Genomic DNA, 22,899 nt, shown 5'->3' with positions numbered 1-22,899 from the left:
ACCTGGGGTCTGACGTACAATAAGTGCTCGATAAATGGTAGGTCCTACAATGACTTTATTAGCAGAAGTAATACAGTAGTGGTAGCAGTATCTCAAGTTGTTCTGAACTCTGATGCTAAGAATGGGACTCTTGGAAATGAAGTGGAAGAAAAGCAATGCCAAGCAAGCCCTCCATGCCAGAAGGTTGGGAAACAACGTCTGAAGTAGCTAAATTCAGCCCAGGGAGGAATGTTTGAAATTTGACCTTTTTTAATAACTACCACATCTTGCACCATGATGAGGGCAAGTGCAATCCTGCTTCAAGCTATTTCCAAGAAGAAAGAGAGCCAAGGCTGACATCCTTAACTCTGCTCTCTGAGCCAGAATGCTCTGGATACAGCAGTGACCCCTGCTTCCCTGGGTCAGGTTCAAAGGGAAAAAGAGGAGACTCCACCCCAGCTGATTTAGCCGGCCTGAATCACAGGGTCTGAGGATGGATGTGTCCTCCTTCTGGACCAAGACCAGAGGCAATACGAACCGGGTGCCCGAGGCAGCAGGGGAGGTGCAAAGAGCGGGTACAGCCCCTTTCTGGGGATGGCCCTTTCCCTCCTGTTCCAGTACCCACCTCAGCAGGTGCCACTGCAGAACCCGGTCCTTCCATCTGCCCCCAAGGCACGCCGCTGCACCTGTCCAGGTCACTCACCTAGCACAACTAACAAAGTGGCCTCCTTTGTGAGGACAGCTTCCTGCTTCTATAGTCTGTCTCGCCGAAGAGACCAGAAGCTGTTGGAATTAGCCAAACTCTTGAAGCTGGCCTAATGTCCATAGAAACCATCCCATTGAGAGTCCGGGTGACCAGCCCCAGAGGGGTGCTCAACTGACTCATATTTGCCAGGAAACACACTGGGCCATTCTGAGGCTGGGTTCTCAGCTATTTTTGGCAAGGAGGATTGGTGATATGCAAAAGGGACTTCCTTTTTTTTTTTTTTTGCAGCACAGAACCAGCTGAGCAATCAACAGCATTTCTTGTTCCCAGATCACCCTTCTGAGCACTTCTCTGCCTGCCGAATAACTGAGGCCATTAGAGTTTGATTCCATTTCTCTGCTCCAGGCATAAGATAAGCCCACCAAGCTGGGGTGGCCTCATTCGGGTGATGGCTCCCTGTGCCAGCTGCTTCCTGTTGGCAGTGATGTTTTCTGCCAGCTGTAAAGCCATCACCTCCTCGGATCAGATGTGCACTGAGGTGAGTCCAAACTGTTTGTCTTTATCCAGATTAAACTGCCTGGAAATTTTGAGATTCAGCACGCAGTCCTATCTGAGCCTTGGCCTCCCTATATTCACTGTCTTTAAAAGGGTGACAGGGTATGGAGAAAGGTTCTTCTTCAGAATGAAGAAGGAGCCATAGAGCTCAGCCAGGGGATGATCTCAAAAATTATCCGTTGGAAGAAGTGAGAGTTTTCCTCCTCTACAAACAATTCCCTCGAAACGATCCTAATTGAGACATATGATACCAACAGGGTCTCGGTACAAAGAGCAGCCTTCCAAATGTGCTTCCAGAATGGAGGTGCTGTTTGTCCAACATCCCAGCATATGGCCACTACTCCACAAACAGTTTTTTGGTTTCCTGGAGATTAGCGAAGATGGCCTGTGCCAGGTTTTAGAGCCTATAGAGATCACTCTGAATGAGTCTGGCTTTCTCCTCCAATTGGACAGCCCTCCATCTGTTTCACTGACCCACAGGAGTAACATTGGAGAACAGAGCCAAACTGCATCTTCTGTTTTGGCCTTAACAATATTTACCAACTCGTGGGAAGTTCTTGGAGGGGGTCCCTTGCCATCTTCTAAAATGCTGCAACCTTCCTCTCACTGAGAAACTACTCATAATTCTGGGGGCTAGACATCTAAGATCAGGCGTCAGCAAGGTTAGTTTCTCGGAGACCTCGTTCATTGGCTCTCCCTGTGTAGACGGCCATCTTCCATGTCTTCGCATCATCTTCCCTTTGTATGTGTCTAATTTATTCTTCTTATAGGGACACCAGTCATACTATATTAGGGCCCATCCTAATGATTTCAGTTCAACTTAATTACCTCTTTAAAGACTCTTTTTTCCAAATAAAGTCACCTTCTGAGTACTCGGGTTAAGACTTCAGCATAGGAATTTGGGAATGACACAAAGCAGCCCGCAACAGAAGGGGTCAAGTAAGAGGTTTTTATCAGCCCCAGAAGGCTCTCTCTTCAACACTCAGGTCAGAAGGTCAATTACACACATACGTGTAGGTGACATGATATGAGGGTAGGAGTGGGAACACCACCTCCTCAGTGACCAGGTAGGTATGCTACCCACCATCTGCCAACATCCTCAGGTAGGATAATATCACACTTAAATTCCAATTCCCAGCTTATTGGGAACCAGGCTATTTTAAATACCCCATTCTGAAGCTTACCAGTTCAACTCTTAAATCCCTGCATTCCTGCAAAGCCTGCACAGCCCTTCAGAAGCCCACACAGGAGTCCTGGGAGATTCTGGAAAGCCCATGGAAATGCTGGACCAGTCTAGCTTCCTACTGAAGACATTAGGTTCCAGAGTTGCCCGTTGCTTTTTGCAAGTGGCTCCTGCTTTGGCAGAGTAGAGGGGAGAGAAACAGGGACCGCGCCCTAGTCTTTTTGTTGCCTGTTTCTGAGGCCTCCCTGACACTCAGGTGGCAAAAGTGATGCTGAGGGTCCCAGGATCTCCAGGCCTGTCCCTATGTGGCAGTAAGAGCTTTTCTTTTTGGTTAAGTCAGGTGAGACTGAAACCTCTGCAGGTGAGACTGCAGCCCTCCCTCTGAAAGGACTGATTTTAAATGCCTTGGAACCAAGGCAATTAACATTGGATCTATACTTGCATTTATATATCCTCTATCGTGTCTGAGTTCTCAGCAGCAGGATTCTCAGGCTGTTTACCAGCCATCACTCTATGTGTGTACTGGCAAGTTCCTGGGGGTTACCAAGATGAATGAGAGTTTGTTCCTGAAGGTAAGGAACTTCTGGGCTGCAGAAAGTGGAATAAAAATGGAAGTGGTGGAAGAGGAAGCTTTGGGTTGAAGGGTCTGGCCCCTTTTCAAGTGCACATTACTCTAGCCTGCCTGGCCCTCATGCTGGCTTTCCTTTCCCTCTTTTGTTCTCTCCTCCAGTTGAAGCAGAATTAACCACATACTGTCTGTGTGCTCATGTGGCCCCCATTAGCTTATCAGGCCCTATCTTGAAAACAAAGGTGGGTTGGTTTGTTTGGGGTTTTTTTTTTTTTGCTTTGTTTTGAGTTTAGTAAACCTTTTAATGAAGTAAAACATACATACAGAAGGTTCCCCAATCCTAAGTGTACAGTTTAATGAGTCTTTTCCAAAGCGAGCACATCCGTGTGCCCAGCACACAGATCAAGAAATAGCACCTTCTCAGCAACTCAGAAGCCCCCTCGTGCATATTCCCAGTCAGTAGCCCCCAGGGGCACCCGGTACTCTTAACTTCTATCATCAAAGAAAGATTTTGCCTCTTTGTGAATTTTATATACCAGAGACCTCATGCTGTATAGTCTTTTGTGTCTGGCTTCTTTTGCAAAGCAGTAAATACGGGACATTTACCAAAGATGCTGCATACAGCAATCATTTGTTTATTTTCATTGCTGAATGGTATTCGGTTGTACTAGCGAACCACTATTTATTTATTCATCCTACTGTTAGTGGCCATTTGCACTGTTGTCCATTTCTTGGCTATTATAAACGCTGCTGCTTTGGACATTCATATCTCTGTCTCTAGCGAACAAATACGCAAATCTTTATTAGGTGTTTGCCAGGGAGGGGATGTATTGGGTCATAGGGTATACATATATTTAATTTCAGTAGGTATCGCCAACCTGTTTTCCAAAGGGTTAGTACCCATTTATACTCATTGGCAATGTATGTGAATTCTGATTACTCCCCATCTTAATATTTGCTATTGTTTGTTTAAGAATGTTAACAATTCTGATGGGTGAATAATGATATTTAATTGGGATTTAATTTTTACTTTCCTGATGACTGAGGATATTTTCAACTTTGTTAGCCATTTGCATATCTATGTGTGCATGTGTACATGAGAGAGGCACAGAAAGTTCTTAACTTTAATGCAGCTTGATTTATAATTGTTCCTTTATTCTCAGCGCATTTCTGTCCTGTTTAAAAAAATTTGCCGACCTTGAGGCCATGACAGTATTATCCTCTCTTTTCTCGAAGTTGACTTTGTATTTATCTCTATTGTTAGGTTTCACATTTAGAGCTATAGCCGACTGGAATTGTTTTCTGCATACAATGTGAAGTGGGAGTCAAGATGAATTTTTAGTAAAACTTTTTGTTTGAAAAATATTTCTAAGGTAGACAAGCTCTAAAAATATAATGAGCCTCCATAAACACTCCATGTGGAATCTTCCACTGTTATATTCTACTGTTGTTTTCTTCTGTATGTGTGTGTTTCTTGTGTTATATTCTTCTATTGTTTTCTCTGTATACATGTGAACCATAAGTAAGAAAATTAGAGCCAGGACCAGGTCTTTGGAGGCTGACAGATGTGCAAAGCATAAGTGAAATACAGTGTTCTGTGATTTGAATTCTGGTAACAGTTTAGATACACTCTTGAATAATTACACTGTAGTGTAGACATGCCTTTCATTTCAGATGGGCTCAATGGTGGCTATCCTGTCCCCTCAAACCTATGGGAGGAAGACAGTCCTTCTTCAGTCCTAGGTAGGGGTGGGAAATGCCTAGTGGAGCTCTTTTTTGGAAGAACTCCAAGTTCACAAATTCACAGATACAGAGGCTTCTGAAGAGCTCTAAACAATGACATGATATTGTGATGAACCAGTAAAACACAAACTCCTCTTATGAGTGCTCAACGTACATGGTCTCATTAATCCTCCGAGTTGGCCCACAAACAACGTTATCCCCCATCTACAGGTGGCGAAACAGAAGGCTCAGAGAATACAGTTTAGTGGTTGAAAGCTGGGATCTGAACCCAAGCAGTCTGACTCAAGATACATAGAAAATGAACTGCATATAATTGGGATGCCCTTTGCCTGTAGGAATCAGGTTAACAATGAAATTTTAGGACTGTGCCCTCTTGGGAATATTTTGTTTTATTTTCAGAGAGTAATTGTTACTCTGGGATTTGATGCAGTCACACTGCTAACTCTGGAGGGAGGCTCAGTGTTCTGCATGCCAGACTCTGTGCATGGGGTCGCTGGCTGCGGTGTATTCGAATGCTGCTGCATTCGGCAATGCAGAGGAGACGTTAGAAAGGTGGGAATCAGCACTTGGTGAAACTCAAAAGGTTCAAAATTAGAAAATGATTTCAACACTTTCGAGACGAGAAAATACAATGGGATAGCAGAGAGTTAGAGTTACAGCAGAAGGAAGCAAAATAAGATCCTGATTGAAAAAATGCAAATGAATTACCTGGAAGGAAAAGGGATTGCAAACACAGATTTAACACTTACGAGTCCCACTCTGTGGAAAAGGGACGGCTCTGATATGAAGCTGGAGACAAAGTGGTTGGTACAGGTCCCAGTGCACAGCAGGTCCTGAGGAAATGGCCCATGACTTAGGACCGGGGGTAGGCATGGGGTTGTTGTGAATGCTGTGTCTCCTTGCACAGCCCTCCTGGCTGCACGGGTTCACATCAAGAAGGGACCTGCAAAAGTAGGAGTGGGAGAAGGTGATTTTCGACAATAACCCCACACTGAGGGCTAGAGAATGAAGGCTGCTTTGACAGGAAGTAGTCACGTGGTGCTCAGAGGACCCACGGGGGCTGCAGAAGCAGGGGTGGGTATCTGCCTGGAGGAGCAACTATACATGTGACCCTGGCAGCCAGCCCAGTCCTATATTCCTTCTCTGCATCCTGTCCCTTCTCCATTGCAGGGTCATGCTGCAGTCCTAGAATCCTGTGCTCTATTCATCACGACTCCCTCTCAAAAAGTTTTGTGAGGATCCTGGCAGTGAGAAAGACACAACCTCACTCATGTAGTATTTCTACCACAACTGTATAACCTGAATCAAATCATGAGGAAAGATGCTTCAAGTGAGGGACATTGTGTGTGTGTGTGTGTGTGTGTGTGTTATTGATAAATATATCAATGCCATGAGAGACAACAAAAGGCTAAGGAATTGCCTCAAACTAAAGACACACAAAAACTAAATGCAATGTGTGAAGGTGGACTAGAAAAAACCAAATTACTATAAAGGATAATATTAAGACAATTGCCAAAATGTGTACACTGTATAATAACATTGTATCAATGTTCAATATTCTCAATTAGGCATTGGCACTGTGGTTATAGAAGAGATGTCCTTGTTCTCAGGAGACTTAGGGGTAATGGGTCATGATGTCTACAATTTACTCTCAACAAAAAAGGAATGAGAACAACAGTGTGTGTGTGTGTGTGTGTGTGTGTGTGTGTATACTTCCTGCCTTAAAAAATTTGAGAGACTATTTAAAAAAATTTTTTTAAAGGGGGTGAGGCCCCTGGGTGGCTCAGTCGGTTGAGCGTCCGGCTTCGGCTCAGGTCATGATCTCACAGTTTGTGAGTTTGAGCCCCGCGTCAGGCTCTGTGCTGACAGCTCAGAGCCTGGAGCCTGCTTCAGATTCTGTGTCTCCCTCTCTCTCTGCCTCTCCCATGCTCATGCTCTCTCTCTCTATCTCTCAATAATAAATAAAAACATTTTTAAAAATTTTAAAAAAATTCGAGAGACTGAAAACAATTTAATGCTGCTTGAGTGATTCCAGAGCATGGGATGCTTCATGTCACCATCTGTGATAGTAACTGTGAGTGTACAAGAATGTGAATACGAAAGCCAAAGGGGAAGGGTCGTGTGGGTGGAGCTCAGGACATTCTCCAAAATGTGCTTGCTTTTTGAATTCTCTTATAAGCTGCAATGCTTGTCATTTGCCTCGTTCTCCCAGGAATCAAGGGCAGAGAGTTCATTGCAGCTTATACCTAAGTAGAGATTAATGTATGACACCGGCTCATGGTGGGTTTCTCAGAACTCTGTGGGAATGTTATCCACTAGTTTTGTTTTTCACTGGGATAAAACTGAGCTATTTCATTTATCTGCCTTTCCATTTGCTAGAAGCTCCCTCAGGCCACTGGCTCCATAGAGCTCCTGCTGGATTCTCAACTTTCCGAATCACATTAATGCAGTAAAAGTGCTTAGTAAAGCACAGAAGAGGACTAATTTAGGTGTCACGGGTGCTTATATATTCAGGAGAAGGAGGGAATTGCCAGCGTGGCGCCTTTTGCTGTAGGACCAGAATAGCTCAAGACAAATTGAGGAAAGGTCCCTTTCTCCAAGTATATGTGACATCAGTTACGCCAGTGCACCCCAGAAAAGGGAAATGTCTTCTCAACGCTCCTCCAAACCTTAGCAGCTACTGGGGAAGTTACATTCATTTCCTCTTGGGGCCATCCATGTGCATGGGCACAAGGGGGGTCTGGCAACATGTGTTTTTCCCACCAGTCAGCTACATCCTAAGTTTTAAAGGCGAAGTGTGAATTTCAAGGACATTAGGTGGATTTGTGGCAGTGCCTGGAGGACATTGGGTCTATAAAATGAGGAATGAATTACAAGGAAATAAAAATATGGCATTTTCATCAGTAACACTGATAATATTATCACAATATAGAAGAAAACGTGATATCCAGTAGGTGAGCATACATACGCTCGCGGTACCCACAAAAAGTGCACCACTACGCAGAAGTTGGAGTAAAGCAGAAAGCAATTAAAATGTGACATCTCTAAAACATCAGGCTTCATAGTAAAGGAGAACATGCTCAGTCTTCTGTTCCCAGCTAAGCAGGGCTGTCTGCAACTGAGGATGGGGACAGAACATTTTGAAACAGATACAGAAGTAGTTACAAGGAGCCTCCATGTATATATCGACGTTCGACAATCACTGATATTTTGCCTACTGATTTCATGTATCCCCTCCTCCCCTCCTTCATGCCCAGAATATTTTAAAAGAAATCCCAAACATCAAGTCCTTTTATGCAGAAATACTTCAAAATGCATTTCAAAAGAATAAGAACATTGCTGTTATCATTCAGAAATTCCTAATTCCTTAATATTCTCTAATATCGTGTGCTCAAAATTTCTTGATAGTCTATAAAATGTCTTTTCCTGATGCTTCATGTGAATCAGAATCAAAACAAGGGCTACTCTGTTGTTGGTTGTATCTCTTAAAGAGCTTCTATTGCTGTCTCTTTTAACAGGAGCAGTCTCCTCTTGCCCCATCCACCTTCCTCTCTACTTCCCCAACACCATTCACATGTCAACAAAACAAAGTCAGTTATTCTACAGGATGCTCCGCCTTGGGCATTTGGCTGACAGCTACCGTGCAGGCTGTTTTAACTTAAACCTCTCGTTTCATTTGTAGGCTGTAAATTAAGCCTAAAGTCTTGTGTTCAAATTTAATTTCTGGGGGGCAGGAATCTGTCTCCATCAGAAAGTGTGAAATGTCTGATTGTCTTGTTCTGTTAATGCTAACGCAGAGTTTATCTGTTTTCAAAATGAAATAAAACATTTCCATGCATCCCAAATCAGAACTGTGTAAGTATAATCAAGATAAGTCTTCCTTCCCTGCTTCTCTATCTGGTTCCTTTTTTCCCCTTCAAGGCAATGAGTGTGGGGCCTTTCCCCATGGCTTCTCTTTGCAAATGTAAGAAATACACATACAGTATGCTATATGTGACATACCATATACTGTATATACTATAAGCTCACTCTGCACCTTGCTTTTTACACCTTATAATATGCCTGGATGTCACTCCATATTAACATGTGGAGACCCTACTCATTCCATTTTCAACTGCAGAAGATTCCATCTTGTGAATGGACCATATTTTGTTCAACTAGTCCTACAGTGATGAATAATCTGGTGACTGCCTACCTTTTGGTATTACAAAAATATGCTAAAATAATATAATCTTATGCACAAGTCACTTTGGGTATTTGCAGGTGTGTATTTGGTAAGATTCCTAGAAGTGGGATTGCTGTGCAAAGGATAAAATATGTGTAATTTTGCTAATCAATCAAATTACCAACTCTGATATTAATTTCCATTGTTTCTCTTGTCAGAAAGAAGCCAACAAAACTTATAACTGTGAAAATTTAGGTCTCACAGAAGTTCCTGACACTCTACCAAACACAACAGAATTTTTAGAATTTGGCTTTAACTTCTTGCCTGTAATTGAAAATACAACTTTCACCAGACTCATCGATCTTATGTTTTTGGACTTAACCAGGTATGTATCTGAGTTTCTTCTGTGTGGCTGATGTTTTACTTATGGAATAATACAACCTGCATTCAAATTGTTTCCAGGACCTTCTTTTGGGAGCACAGGGGCGTTCTACCTATACTGTGTGTTTACTCTTCCCCATGAAATATTTTTATGCAGGTGAAATGTTGTATTAATGAAACCCAATAAGTGAACAGAAGAGTGGATTGTTTTCAAACGATGCTGCATCAACAATGTTGTTTAAGAAGTTTTAAGGAATACTAAAGACAAATCTTTCGTTCAGTCAGATGCCGTATTATACTACATGTTAGTGTAGTTTATTATTGGGTGATAACATTTTAAGAAAAATTTACAGAAGAAACACATAAGCCACTAACTTTCTCCCCTGTAAGTTGGGAAAATAGTTCCATCATTTAATTTTAGAAGCAGAGTCAGGATTCCAAATACTGAACCAGTGTTTGTGAACCAGAAGGCAGAAGTATTACAAGAAAATAAGAGAAGAAACCAGAAGGGAATTGCAACATGATTGTGTGTGTGTGTGTGTATGTGTGTGTGTGTGTGTGTGTGTGTGTGTGTGTGTGTGTGTAAGAGGGGAAAGGGCTCTGCATGTGTATGAGGCATGTATCCCTTGCAGCAGCTCTATTTCTTAGGTGGTTCAGTTTCAGCTTCTGCCCAGGGTAGCAGAACATTCACATCCGTAAGACTATTCATCTTTATAACCACCCCTGGGAGGTAGGCATGCTGTATATTACAGTCCAACTCATGTTCGAAGAGGAAGTGAAAGCTCAAGGAGATTTGGTGAGTTTGGTTAAGGTCACAGAGTAAGGCAACTGGGTCTCTGCTCTCCTGACTCTCAGTCCAGAGTCCTCCAAATGACCCCAGGCCACCTCCAGGGCCAAGATTCCACTTATTGCCTAGCAACACTTCACTGAGACAAAGTCTTGCCCTTGCAGACAGGGACAGAGATTACTCTGCTACCTACCTAGTATGCCCCCAGGACATTTACTTGCCCTCTGCTTTACCACTTCTCATTTTTAGATGAAATGGATTTGACCACATTTTGAAGGAGTGCATGGGGCCATGACAGCTTCTCTAGATAGAAGACTCTAAGTTTCCTCTTGTTATTTTCGAAAGATGATAAAAAATATGACCTCATACTTCCTAAAATCCCTCTCCTTAGTCCCCTAGCCCCTGCCTTTTATCTGGCCACCAATCAGATACAATTTTTATTCTTTTGAACAGCCACATTTCTTTAGCTCTACCAACATGTTTTCTGGTGTTTTTTGCTCATTCTTCCATCTTGCTTTTCAGATTTCCTCTCTGGAATAATTTTTCTTTTTTCCTGAAGTACATCCCCCAAAATGTCTTTGGTGAAAGTCTCTTAGGATTAAACTCCCTCGATTTTTGTTTTTCCGAAAATGTCTTTATTTTACTCTCTTTCTTATATTTTTTTTTCAACGTTTATTTATTTTTTTGGGACAGAGAGAGACAGAGCATGAACGGGGAGGGGCAGAGAGAGAGGGAGACACAGAATCGGAAACAGGCTTCAGGCTCTGAGCCATCAGCCCAGAGCCTGACACGGGGCTCGAACTCACGGACCACGAGATCGTGACCTGGCTGAAGTCGGACGCTTAACCGACTGCGCCACCCAGGCGCCCCTATTTTAGTCTCTTTCTTGAAAGACAGTCTTTTCTGGCATAATTGCAAGTGACGGTTTTTTGTTCTTAGTTAGCCCTTTGATGCTACCATTCGCTTTGTGCCTTCTTGCTGTTAGATAGTCACCTGTCTGTCTAATCATTGTGCTCACGTAGGTGATCTTTTCTCTCTGGGTGTTTTCAACGGTTTCTCTTTGTCTTTGGCATTCTGTAATATCACAGGGCTGCACTGTGTAGATGCTTGGGCTCCCTGAATCTGTGATTAGTGCCTTTCATCAATTCTAAAATAATCTAGCCATTATTTGTTTGAAACTTGGCTTGCTCCTGGTCACTCTTTTATTTCTTCTGGATCTCTGATTAGATTTACATGCATCTTCTCATCCATCCTTTGTAACATCAATATATCTTTCTTGTTTTCCACCTCTTTGGTGTTTTGGACTATATTCTAGGTAATTTTCTCGTATCCCCTTTTAGTCCATTAATACCCTCTTCAGCTAATCTCTTGTATAAATATCCATTGGCTTTTCAATTTCATTAACTTCCTATTTCAATAAATTTCAATGACTTTTCATTTCAGATATATCAGATCAGCTTTAATAAGTTTTTCCTTCTTCCTATTATTGGTTCACACTGTTTCCTTTAAACATATCAAATGCATGTTTGATCTAAATATATGATATATTCTGATAATATATATCAGGAATATCACATATTCTTTCCAAATCATATATGTATTATGAGATATATCTGATAATTCTGGTATCTGTTGTTTCTTTCACTTAATTATGCAGAATATACTTATAATTCTTTTTAAGTTTATTTATTTTCAGAGAGTACATGTGCACACAGGCAAGCAGGGAAGGGTCAGAGAGAGACAGAGAGAGAATCCCAAGCAGGCTCGTGCTGCCAGAGTGCAGCCCGCCCCAGGGCTCTATGCCATGAACCGTGAGATCATGACCTGAGCTAAAATCAAGAGGTGGACATTTGACCGACTAAACCACTCAGGTGTTCCCGTAGAACATTTTTTAAAAACTGACTTTGGCTAATGAATTGCCCTTATGTATTCAGTGAAGTTTTATTTTGAGCTCATTTATCTTTTGGAACTTGATGTAAATCTTTGTTTAAAATACTTTCCTGGGATTAGACCATGGCATTATGGCTACAGACAATAAGCCTAAACATTTCTGGAGATGCATAGTGAAATATGTTCGGGATGTCTAGGATTTGATTTAAACCACTTCAGGAAGGAGAGGAGGGAAAAGAAGAAGCCAGGAAGTATATCTGGCAAAATCTTGAGAACTGTTGCACCCGTGTGGTATATGAAAGTTCATTGTACTACTATCTTTACTTTAGGTTTGCAAGTAGTTTTTATTACAAATTAATTAAATAGGTATATCACTCAAAAAGAAATTTCTATTCACTTCTGCTGCTCTCTGAAGTCACTACCATTCTGGAGCCATTTTAGACTCAATTTTCTACCTGGGCTCCTTTCGGGAGATCCACAGAGGTAGTGTCAGTTCAGACCCCAGCCCTCGTGAGTGGAAGCTTACGGTTTGAGAATCCCAGGGGGAGACTTTTCTCGTTGTTACCCTTGTGGCTCCATCTAAAGCCATGGGCCAAGATAAACACATATCCTCCAGGTCACCCTCTATGAGCTTTCTTTTTTTAAGGTGATCCACTAAAAGGATCCCTTCTGAAGATGTTGGTGGTCTGTAGGTTTTTGATAGGATCTCCTACCCTGCTTGGATCCCAAGCTTTGTCTCCTGCCATGGTACATGTGGCTCATTTTAACTCAGGCTTTAGGCCATCAAAGACTGGCAGATATTGGCAAATATGACAAGTGACCAGGGCTCACTTGGTCCTAGGGATTCCAGCTTATTTTTCACAGCTCCTTTAGTGTGTTTCTAAGGAACTCCCTTAGTGACTTCCAGGGTAGCTGTGTGTGTGTGTGTGTGTGTGTGTGTGTGTGCGCGCGCACGCACGCGCGCGCGCTCGCACGCATGTGCTCACACATGCGTAATCCAGTATTTTCAGGTGCATTACCAGAATGACACCTGTACTGCTCCATATTTCTATGGAGCATTTTCATATGTATCATTTGGTTAAAAGCCATTGCCTAAAGCACTCATCACTTCTTTACTTTATAGATGGAACAAAAGTTTGAGAAAATTTGTGACTTGTCCAGGGTGACACAGATACACATATCACATATCATTTGTTCTATAGTATACATTATATGCTACATATTGTATATTACTTACAACAGTAAATAATACCTCCATTTTCCCTAAAGTCAAATGACCAACTGTTCCCTAGATTCTATAAACAAACCTCTGAGAGTTCAATGCAAAGGGATAAGATTTCTGGAAAAAATTCTAAATCAGAGTGTGCGGAACTGAGGCTAGTCATTAATTCGACAGGTAATCTGTTGGTGCTGCAGAAAATTTTTAATGTTTTACCTCAAATAACGATATATACTGTTTTTACTCTACACAAAAGATGGCTTTGTTAATACTAGTCACTGTGACAGAGTGTTTCTTTTATCTAATTAATTATTTTTAAATAATTTTTAAGGTGCCAAATTAACTGGGTACATGAAGACACTTTTCAATACCAGCATCAGTTGAACACAATTGTATTGACTGGAAATCCCCTGATATTCATGGCAGAAACAGCATTTAATGGGCCCAAATCGCTGAAGCATCTTTCCTTAATCCAAACAGGAATATCCAATCTCGAGTTTATCCCAGTGTATAATCTGGAACAGTTGGAAAGTTTGCATCTTGGAAGCAACCATATTTCCTCCATTAAGTTCCCAGAGAACTTCCCAACACAGAATTTGAAAGTCCTGGATTTTCAGAATAACGCTATATACTATATCTCGAGTGAAGACATGAATGCTCTGGAGAAGGCCACCAACCTAAGCCTTAATTTCAACGGCAATGACATTAAAGCCATTGAGCCTGGAGCTTTCCATTCAAAAAGCTTCCAAAGTTTGAAATTTGGAGGGATTCTTAACTTGTCTGTTATATTAAAAGGTCTACAGAACTCCACTACTCAGTCTCTCTGGCTGGGGACATTCGAAGACTCTGATGACCAAGACCTTACTCCAGCCATGTTTGAGGGACTTTGTGAAATGTCTGTGGAAAGCATCAATCTACAGAAGCACCATTTCTCTAATATCTCATCTACCACATTTCGCTGCTTCACTCAACTTAAGGAATTGGATCTGACGGCAACTCACCTGAAAGCATTGCCCTCCGGGATTGAGGGTATGAATGCTCTCAAGAAATTAGTTCTCAATGTAAATAATTTTGACCAATTGTGTCAGATCAATGCTGCCAGTTTTCCATCCCTCACAGACCTCTCTATCAAAGGCAACATGAAAACACTTGACTTCGGTGCTGGGTGTTTGGAAAAACTAGAAAATCTTCAGAAACTTGATTTAAGCCACAATGATATAGAAGCTTCCGACTGCTGCAATCTGCAACTCAAAAACCTGCCCCACTTACAATACCTAAACCTGAGCTACAATGAGCCTCTTGGTCTTCAGAGTCAGGCATTCAAAGAATGTCCTCAGTTAGAACATCTAGATTTGGCATTTACCCACTTGCGCATTAAGGCTCCACAAAGTCCTTTCCAAAACCTCCGTCTCCTACAGGTTCTGAATCTTTCTCACTGTCTCCTGGATACCAGCAATCAGCACCTTCTAGCAGGCCTGGTGGATCTCCGCCATCTAAATTTACAGGGGAATCACTTTCAAGATAGGCGCATCTCAAAGACCAACCTACTTCAGCCCTTGAACAGCTTGGAGATTCTTAGTTTATCCTCCTGTGACCTCCTTTCCATAGACAAGCAAGCATTCCAGAGCCTTGGAAAAATGAGTCACATAGACTTAAGCTACAACAGCCTGACGGGCGATAGCATCGATGCTCTTAGCCATCTTCAGGGGATCTACCTCAATCTGGCCGTCAACAGCATCCACGCCATCCCACCTCTTCTCCTCCACACCCTGTCCCAGCAGAACACCATTAACTTAAGCCACAATCCCCTGGACTGCACTTGTTCGAACATACATTTTATAACATGGTACAAAGAAAACCTGCAGAAAATTGAGGGTGTGGAGGAAACCATGTGTGCAAACCCTCCATCTTTAAGGGGATTTAAACTGTATGATGTCGAACTGTCCTGTGGGATTACGGCTGTGGGCATTTTCTTTCTTATAGTATTTTTACTCTTCATTGCCATTCTGCTCGTTTTTTCAGTTAAATTCCTCCTCAGGTGGAAATATGAGCACATTTAGTGCTGAAGCTTTCTGGAGATGGCAAATGAATGTGTTTAGGGAAACTGCCCCAAGTAAAGGAACTGTTGTCTGTTGTTGGCTGTCAGAATTTTCAGATTGGTTCCTGCAGCTGGACAGGACTTGCTGTGCTTTTCTGAGTCCCAGAGCTAATGAACCTTCCTGGAATGTAAACTGACTAGGACCAGGGGACCAAACAACAGCTGTGAGAGACACAGAGCCATTTGCTCACATGAAAGGTGGTTGGAGGACCCGTGGCAGGGAAAGGCCAGGAGAGGAATGTTCGAGGAGGTGATCTTCCTTCCACTCGTGGACACTTCCCGAAGCAGCGCATACCCTGACCCTAAAAGGAGACCAACAACTTGGGGGCACTGGTGACCCCAGTCCAAACTCTGTCTCCTGTGGCTTGGGCATCGTGCTTGGCTCTGAGTCCTCAATAAGACAGTCATTTGAGAAACTTGTTGAGGATAAAGTCTCAATCCTTTTTTTTTTTTAAATGAAAAAGGGAATACACAAGGGAATTTAAAAGAAAAGGCTGAGGAATGAATCGTGACATCAAATCAACTTCATTTATCTCCTTAATTCTAAGTCTCTAAGGTCTCTACAATTCCACTAGGGTGTAAATAGGTACAACAAAACAAAACAAAACAAAAGAAAACAAAACAGAAAAACCAAAAGCAAAAACCACCCCACCAGTCCCCCAACCCCCAATCTAGGATTTTTGCTACATTGGCCACTCTCACTTCAGAACCACGGAAGTTTTCTACCGATCTTGTGTGCTTGGTCTTATATTACAAATCCTACCTTACACATGGCTGTGGCCCAAATGCTCTTCTCATTTGAATGTCTGGTCCTTAGAAGCTTTTTTCCCACAGGAACTATGAGATAAATGGTGGTTTGGTTCCCAGGGCATCTCTCAAAAGTCTATTCACCTGGGATAGCAATCGAGCTAGTGCATTTGCAATGAAAACCAGTGGAAGAAAGCATCACTGTGCTCTAGCTGTCCACAACACAATACTCTGGCTCAGTGAGTTTCTGTTGAGTCTGGGGGTGTCAGCAACGATTGTACCAGTGGAAAAGATTAGACAGGACCATTGAATGTAGAGAGAGAGAGAGAAAGGACAGAGAAGCGGAAAGTGTTAGGATTTAGGCCTTGCAAGACCCAAAGGGTCCACTCCTATAAGGCTTGATTTTCTGTGGTCTGGAATGGTGGACAAGAGCTGAAATCTCTTGTATTCAGGGTGTTGCATTCATAGGACCTTAAGTTCTGTAACAAATTTTAGGCTAGAGGTGGTAACTCGAGTTATGAAAATCTGATTGGAATATCAAAATAAAATTAACTTTCATATCCAATCAGAATTTATTAGCCCTTATGTTGGGGGTCTAACAGTGGGACATATTAACAGAGTGGAAACTTGGGAACCAACCTCTCTTTACCGCTATATCCCCCAAGAATGGCAAAAAAGACAGGAAATAGTGAAGAAATGCCATAAACCTCTCCTGCAGTTGCTCTGCTTGTCTTGTAGCCTTGGGGGATTTTTTGGGGGTAGTACTAGGTGGGAGGCCAAGTTTTCCCAGAAAATCTTGGTTAACAACACGCGGTAAAGGGACAGAGGTGCTTGCCTTGGGCATAGAATCTAAGGGGGAACCAAAACACCTCAGTAATCAAGACAAAAATAATTTAATGCAATATTTAAAAACTTTTGATTAATGAAAAAAATCTGTAATAAAACAACAAAATTTTTAAAAACGGCATCCAAAATAGTCCCATGCTGAACCATGTTAGGGCCGGGGGCAAAAGGAAAAATCATTAATACCGATCCTGCCTCTGTTTAAAATTTTGGTATTTTGTTCATGGTTGATATTTTGCATTAGTCTTTTTAAGTTTAATATTGCATTAAAATATTATCTTCATTACTGATTTCTTTGGTGTACCCTTAAATTTAGCCCCAAAGGTGGGTGTCTCACCCTATTCCCACTGTGAGAAATACTAAGAAGGAGGTACCCCAGTTAACTCCCAGGCCACACTTTACCCAGGGCCTATTAGCAGGCATATTATCTCAAAGTTATTCTGAAGGGCCTTTCCCTTCCCCCTTACTTTCTGGAAGCAGGTCAAAGTGTCCGAGAGCTTACACCTTCTTCACCTTCTTCTGCATCCTCAGGTAACTCCCAACTCAAAGGCATCCTTCCTTCAAAGTGGAGAGAGGTAGCACAGATGAAAGGGTACTATATCCCCTTGAGCTCTAGGTGGCCTGGGGACCTGGTGAGTGGGCACAGGCAGAGCACCACTCTGCTAATGCAATGAAACAGCACACAATTAGCTGCTTTAATTACCTTGAGTATCAGTGTTTGGGAAAACAGGTGCCTGAAAAGGAAGTTTTCCTTAGCTTTCCTGAGGGAGCCCTGGAGAGGCAGTCATTTAAAGATGTGTGTGGAAGAAGTAAGTGCTAGAAATACGAGGAATGGGGACACACCCATCATCCCCCTTTCTTCCTTCCCTGGCCCTAAGGAGGGTGGAACAACATTCCGAGAAGCCCAGTTTGAGCCACTGCTGTATTGGTATTGGCCTTGAGTCTGGCAATGAGCGAGACTTTTTTCATTGAGTTTTGGGCTCAGAAGGGACCTAAGGCAGAAGTGGGCATGGCTGCCTTGGCCAGCCTCTGTCAGTGTGTGGAACAGGCAGCTTCCTAACTGGTGCTACACCAAAGACCCCTCTTTCTAGGGACATGAAGGCAGTGTTAGTTTATAAGTTCAGGCAGCCAACCCTCCCGAGTCAAGAGAGAGAGCATCCCTGCCAACTACACCACCCCGTGCTGCCCACTCTTGTGCAAGAGCCATTCACCTTTGAGGATTCAGGCAGGAAGGTAGCAGGACACATAGTTCATTTGTTTTGTTGATTTCATTAATTTGCTTGTACCAAATTAAAGGATCAGCTCTGGAAACTCTGGGAACTATTCCTGGTAGTGACCACAAAGATGCAAAAACCATGCTCACTGTTTCCTCCTTCTCTGCCTTTTATCTTTATTTCTCTTTCCTTTTTCTTTGCTGTTTCTTCCCTTCTCTCCTTTTCTCCTTCTCTCTCTGTGCTTCCCTCCTTCTCTACTGGTTTCATGCTTTCCTTCCTTCTTTCATCCATATCAGACAGGATGGAACTCAACACTCTTTGAATCCAGTCTAAGACAGAACCAGAATGCATTCTAGCAAATTTAAGCTCTTTCTTGACTGCAGGATTTAAGCTGTAGAGACGATACACTAATCGCCGTCTTACCACTCTATAGCCACATGGTTCTCCGTAATGATTAATGTGTTAAAACAGAAACAAAAGTATTCTGTGGAATATCTGTGATGCAGATTGCATCACATGATAGATGGTAGGGTCCTAAGCCCTAGCAAAATGTAATTGCCCATCTTGCTTTCATTTATCAGGGGTGTGCCCCTTCCCTGTAATGCAACTTGCTATTCTGTAACTGCACACTGATCTAAGGCTTTGTGACAGCTCCTCTGTTTTAAGCAACAGTAAATTCACCCTACAAAGTCAGAAAGGCAGCTTTTTGATAGCTGCTGTCAATTTTATTGCTTTATCCTGGTTACTAGGATACAATCTGTAGACATGGTGTGTTTATTGGTTTTATGTATCGTATGTTGTTACTGCTCTGACAAGCTATTCCTATAAAAGTGTGTTATTATTGCATGTTGTAGCTCAGTGAGCTGACCCTGCATTTCAAAGTGTACTGAAGCAAATAGCATTGAAGTCCATAAAAGTTGACTGGCCTCCATCACAGAGGACTCTCTGCGTGAGCTGCAATTCCCACAATCTGATAGCAAATTATACCTTTCCCCAGAGCCAGCAGCCATCACTGCTAACTGAACACAGCACAGACACAAACACAGGCATGACCAGTAAAATTTCAAGACAGGAAGCTGTCATACCATTCCTACTTGTCCAATTCCTCAAGAAGTGTCATTTGTAATTTTGAAGTTTACAAAAGTATGAAATAAATGGCTTTTCAATGTTTTTGTGTATTATTATAAGATGCAAGAGGGGTGGTTGACCTTGTTTCTATCTGTCTTGAATGCTAAAGAAAAAATTAACTCGAGTTATGGCAAGAAAGAAGGGATTGGTTCTAAGCAAGTCACAAGTGGGGAACCTGGGTATTTCACTAGAATCAGTCGCCTGGAATATTAAGAGTTAGAATGTCTGATAGGGGGTGGGGGAGTAAGCTTGAAGGCTACAGAAGAATGGGACAGGCAGGTGTGGCTCCTAGATACTGGTTTATCACCAGAAACATCTGGGCATTCATTACCAAACAGATTCCTCTACCCGCCCCCCTGCCCCATCCCCAGATATTGGAATTTGGTTAGACTGGGGTTGGCACTGGATTCTACACCAAATGATTTCATGCAAAATATACTTCCTTAAACTTAGTGTTATCAACCAATGGCAGAGTCATATATAAGGCTCCATGCATCAAATGAGTTGAAGAACTGCTCCATTTTCTATAAGAGGGAATTTTGTAACAAAATGGGAATAAAGGGCTAAGAAGCCTTCAAATCCAAGGGTGAGACATCCCGGGCAGAAAGCCTATTAGTCTCTTGCCACAACTTCCAGGCCACAAGACTCTGCTGCTAACCTCCCCTGCTCTCCCACCTATGCCCTGTCCCCCACTCCCATTCCATCCCAATACTTACGATATGAAATCATTTACTGGATAATGCGTATCTTAAAAAAGGAAAGAACTAATCTACACAGACTATTTTTAAAAGCTATTATGAAAGACTGTTCATGAAAGATTAAACAGTGAACTTCATTGAACTTCCTCCTCTCATCCCCCCAAATTTTGATAATATCCTCCAAGCATTTGACTGTTCAAGACAAGGTATTAGAGCCACAAAGGTAAGAAGACAGGTGGCCATTGGTGTAGCCATCTGTCTACTCTTTCTCCCTTCATGTTCTTTCATGGGCTTTATAAACAGGTTGGGTCTCCCTTTTTCTCTTTATCTGGTCTTTGGAAACAACCTAAATAGCCAACAATAGACACATGACCAAATAAATTAGGGGATGATCTGAACAAATGCAGAGATATTCTATATTCTTGGGTGGGATAACAACATTAGAAACCTGTTGGTGTCACTAGGAAATCGAGAAATAGAACTTAAAATGAGATAAAGGTTTCGATCTGTTAGTCTGGCAAAAAAGGAAGAGCTGGATAAAAGCACCGGTGGGATGTGGGGTTGTAGGAACTGCATGCATGGCTTACAGTAATAGACTAGTGTAGCCATTCTAGGACCCTCTGACAACAATTAGTCCAATTAAGTATGTGGCCCGCGAATTCTGCTAGGGTATATTTCCCAAGAAAATTTCACATCTCCACAATGATATTTAGTGCAACATTATTTATGGAGGGGGAAGTTCAAAGCAGTTTGAGTGTTCATCACTAGGAAAATGTGTAGATAAGTGTGGAAGATGCCCACCATGGGTATGATACAGTAGTCACAAGGAATGGATTAGATACAGCTATGGCAATGTACTTGAATCTTAAACATACAGTGTTGGAGGAGGTCATCAAGAGGACAGGACTACTGGTTGACACATGAGCAGGATCTGGGCAATCAGAGGCTCCTCATGCCCTCCCCTGTCCTTGGAATGTACACTCTACCCCCCATTCCCACAGTGGGAGCTGGTTTCCAGAAGCAGCCTTAAGAAAGCAACATTCTGTTGATCTGGATGGTACACGTGACTGAACCCAGTTATGGCCTCTATATATAAACTGTTAAGATTCTAGCACATGGGTGTAGCGATCTACTTGTCTTGGGGCCATCCAAGGCAAGCCTCATATGTAAGTTTCCTTGCTTATTAAACCTGCCACCTACCAATCTGGAGTGGTCTGCCAACTGTCTTCAGTCTCTCCTCCCCCTTCAGGTACAGGGGCCAGTTTGCGGGCCAAGAGAGAGAGCTTGATGGGGAAAAAAAAAAAAAACAACCCAAAATGACATATTAACATAGCTTTTATAAATTAAAAATACACGCATACAAAACAATATACCAGTATTTTCTAAGAGCACAAAAAGATAAACCATGAATTAACATGGCTGCCTAGAGGGTGGGAGGGGGGATAAAAGGAAGTGTGGGGATAAATTAAATGAACTCAGGCATAAGCCGGCTGAGAATTGGTGGGACGACCCAATCGTCTGTATCAGAGGCTCTCGGCTATCTATGCACGTGCACGTGAATGAAAGCAATATAGCACACCCATAAAGTGAAATGCCATGTAGCCATTATGAACAATATTGCACAGTATATTTATAGACATTGAAATATATTTGTGATTCAAGGCTAAACAGAAGAGGTCAGCAAACCTCACCTCCACTATTATTTCAGGTTTTTGAAAAAATTAAAAACCTATATAAATTGAAGAATGATGAGCGGCTGGTTGGATGGCAGGGATTCATTTTTCTTCTCTTCTGTATTTCTAATTTGCCTTCAATGACCATGTTATGCAATGAGTTTTGCTGTTTTTTAAGACTTTTTTGCTTTTTCACAAAGGTGCAAGAAGAATAAAGAGGTCACTGGATGTGAGAATTTACAGATAGCAAAAAAGGAGGCAATCTTTTTCTAAAGCTTTGTATTTTTATTTTTCTTTTATTAAAATAATTTTTTTAAGGGTGCCCGGGTGGCTCAGTTGGTTGGGTGTCCAACTTTGGGTCAGGTCTTGATCTCACGGTCTGTGAGTTTGAGCCCCGCATGGGGCTCTGTGCTGACAGCTTGGAGCCTGGAGCCTGGAGCCTGCTTCGGATTCTGTGTCTTCCTCTTTCTTTGCCCCTCTCCCATTCTTTGCTCTGTCTCATTCTCTCAAAAATAAATGTTAAAAAAAATTTAAAATATACATTTTTTAATTTATCCATTTTGAGAGAGAGAGAGAGAGAGAGATTGATTGATTGGGAAAGCCAGCAGGTGAGGGGCAGAGAGAAAGGCAAAAAGAGACTCCCAAGCAGGCTATATGCTGCAGTGCAGTTCGAACTTATCAACTGGGAGATCATGACAAGAGCTGAAACCATGAATCAGGACGCTTAACCACTGACCCACCCAGGTGCCCCAAGGCTTTGCGTTTTTAAATCCAAACGGTCAAGCCCAAGCTTCACCAGTTGCTCTTTTTCTTTGAGGTCAGACAGCCGTGCTTGTTCTAAGGATGTCCGTGTGAACAGAGCAGCAGGCCGAGGAGCTGGGACTTGCACTACCGGGACAGCATCAAACGGATGGATGTGGATGGGCACCTAGTCCCAAAAAGTAGAAATCTGTCTCCAGCCTGGGAAAGTCACTTCGGCACAGCACTGTGTAACACAGCGCGTGTATTCCAAAGGGGCCGAATTTTCAGGCAAAGGATTTTTCTGGAGACAGGTTAGAGCTGGAGGATATGGTGATGCCAGCCTGACATATGAAGACGCAGTAAATGCAACATGCTTGCTTCAGGCATCGTAAGCATCTTCATTCTTCACCTCCTGGCTACTGACAGCCATCTCCGGGCAGTGCGTAATGTAACAGCAGATGAGTATTTGTGAGAGGCTTTCAGCTTTACAATGTTACCAGACTTTCTGTAAAGCAGTATGGGGCAGTACCTAGTAATCATATACAACATATCTTTCTTTTCTCTGTGTCTGAACAGACTTG

At 42.4% G+C, this 22,899-nt stretch overlaps 1 protein-coding gene across 1 annotated transcript; it reads left to right on the top strand.

Annotated features, from left to right (window-relative positions):
* The first annotated feature begins 968 nt into the window (after positions 1-968).
* On the top strand, positions 969-15,725 carry CD180 (CD180 molecule). Its single transcript, XM_015074427.3, has 3 exons — positions 969-1,223; positions 9,118-9,284; positions 13,508-15,725. The coding sequence occupies exons 1-3, from the start codon at positions 1,134-1,136 to the stop codon at positions 15,234-15,236; spliced, it is 1,986 nt and encodes a 661-aa protein (XP_014929913.1). The 5' UTR covers positions 969-1,133; the 3' UTR covers positions 15,237-15,725.
* Positions 15,726-22,899: the final 7,174 nt, after the last annotated feature.

Source organism: Acinonyx jubatus, chromosome A1 (assembly GCF_027475565.1).
Source record: "Acinonyx jubatus isolate Ajub_Pintada_27869175 chromosome A1, VMU_Ajub_asm_v1.0, whole genome shotgun sequence".
Taxonomy (NCBI): Eukaryota; Metazoa; Chordata; class Mammalia; order Carnivora; family Felidae; genus Acinonyx; species Acinonyx jubatus.
Note: the sequence above shows the minus strand (reverse complement) of the source record. Positions and strands in the feature narration are given on the sequence as shown.

Coding starts and splice junctions, on each gene's coding strand:
- CD180 (XM_015074427.3), top strand. CDS start 1,134: ATGGCTCCCTGTGCCAGCTGCTTCCTGTTGGCAGTGATGTTTTCTGCC. Junction 1,224..9,117: donor CGGATCAGATGTGCACTGAG/GTGAGTCCAAAC, acceptor TTCTCTTGTCAG/AAAGAAGCCAACAAAACTTA. Junction 9,285..13,507: donor ATGTTTTTGGACTTAACCAG/GTATGTATCTGA, acceptor ATAATTTTTAAG/GTGCCAAATTAACTGGGTAC.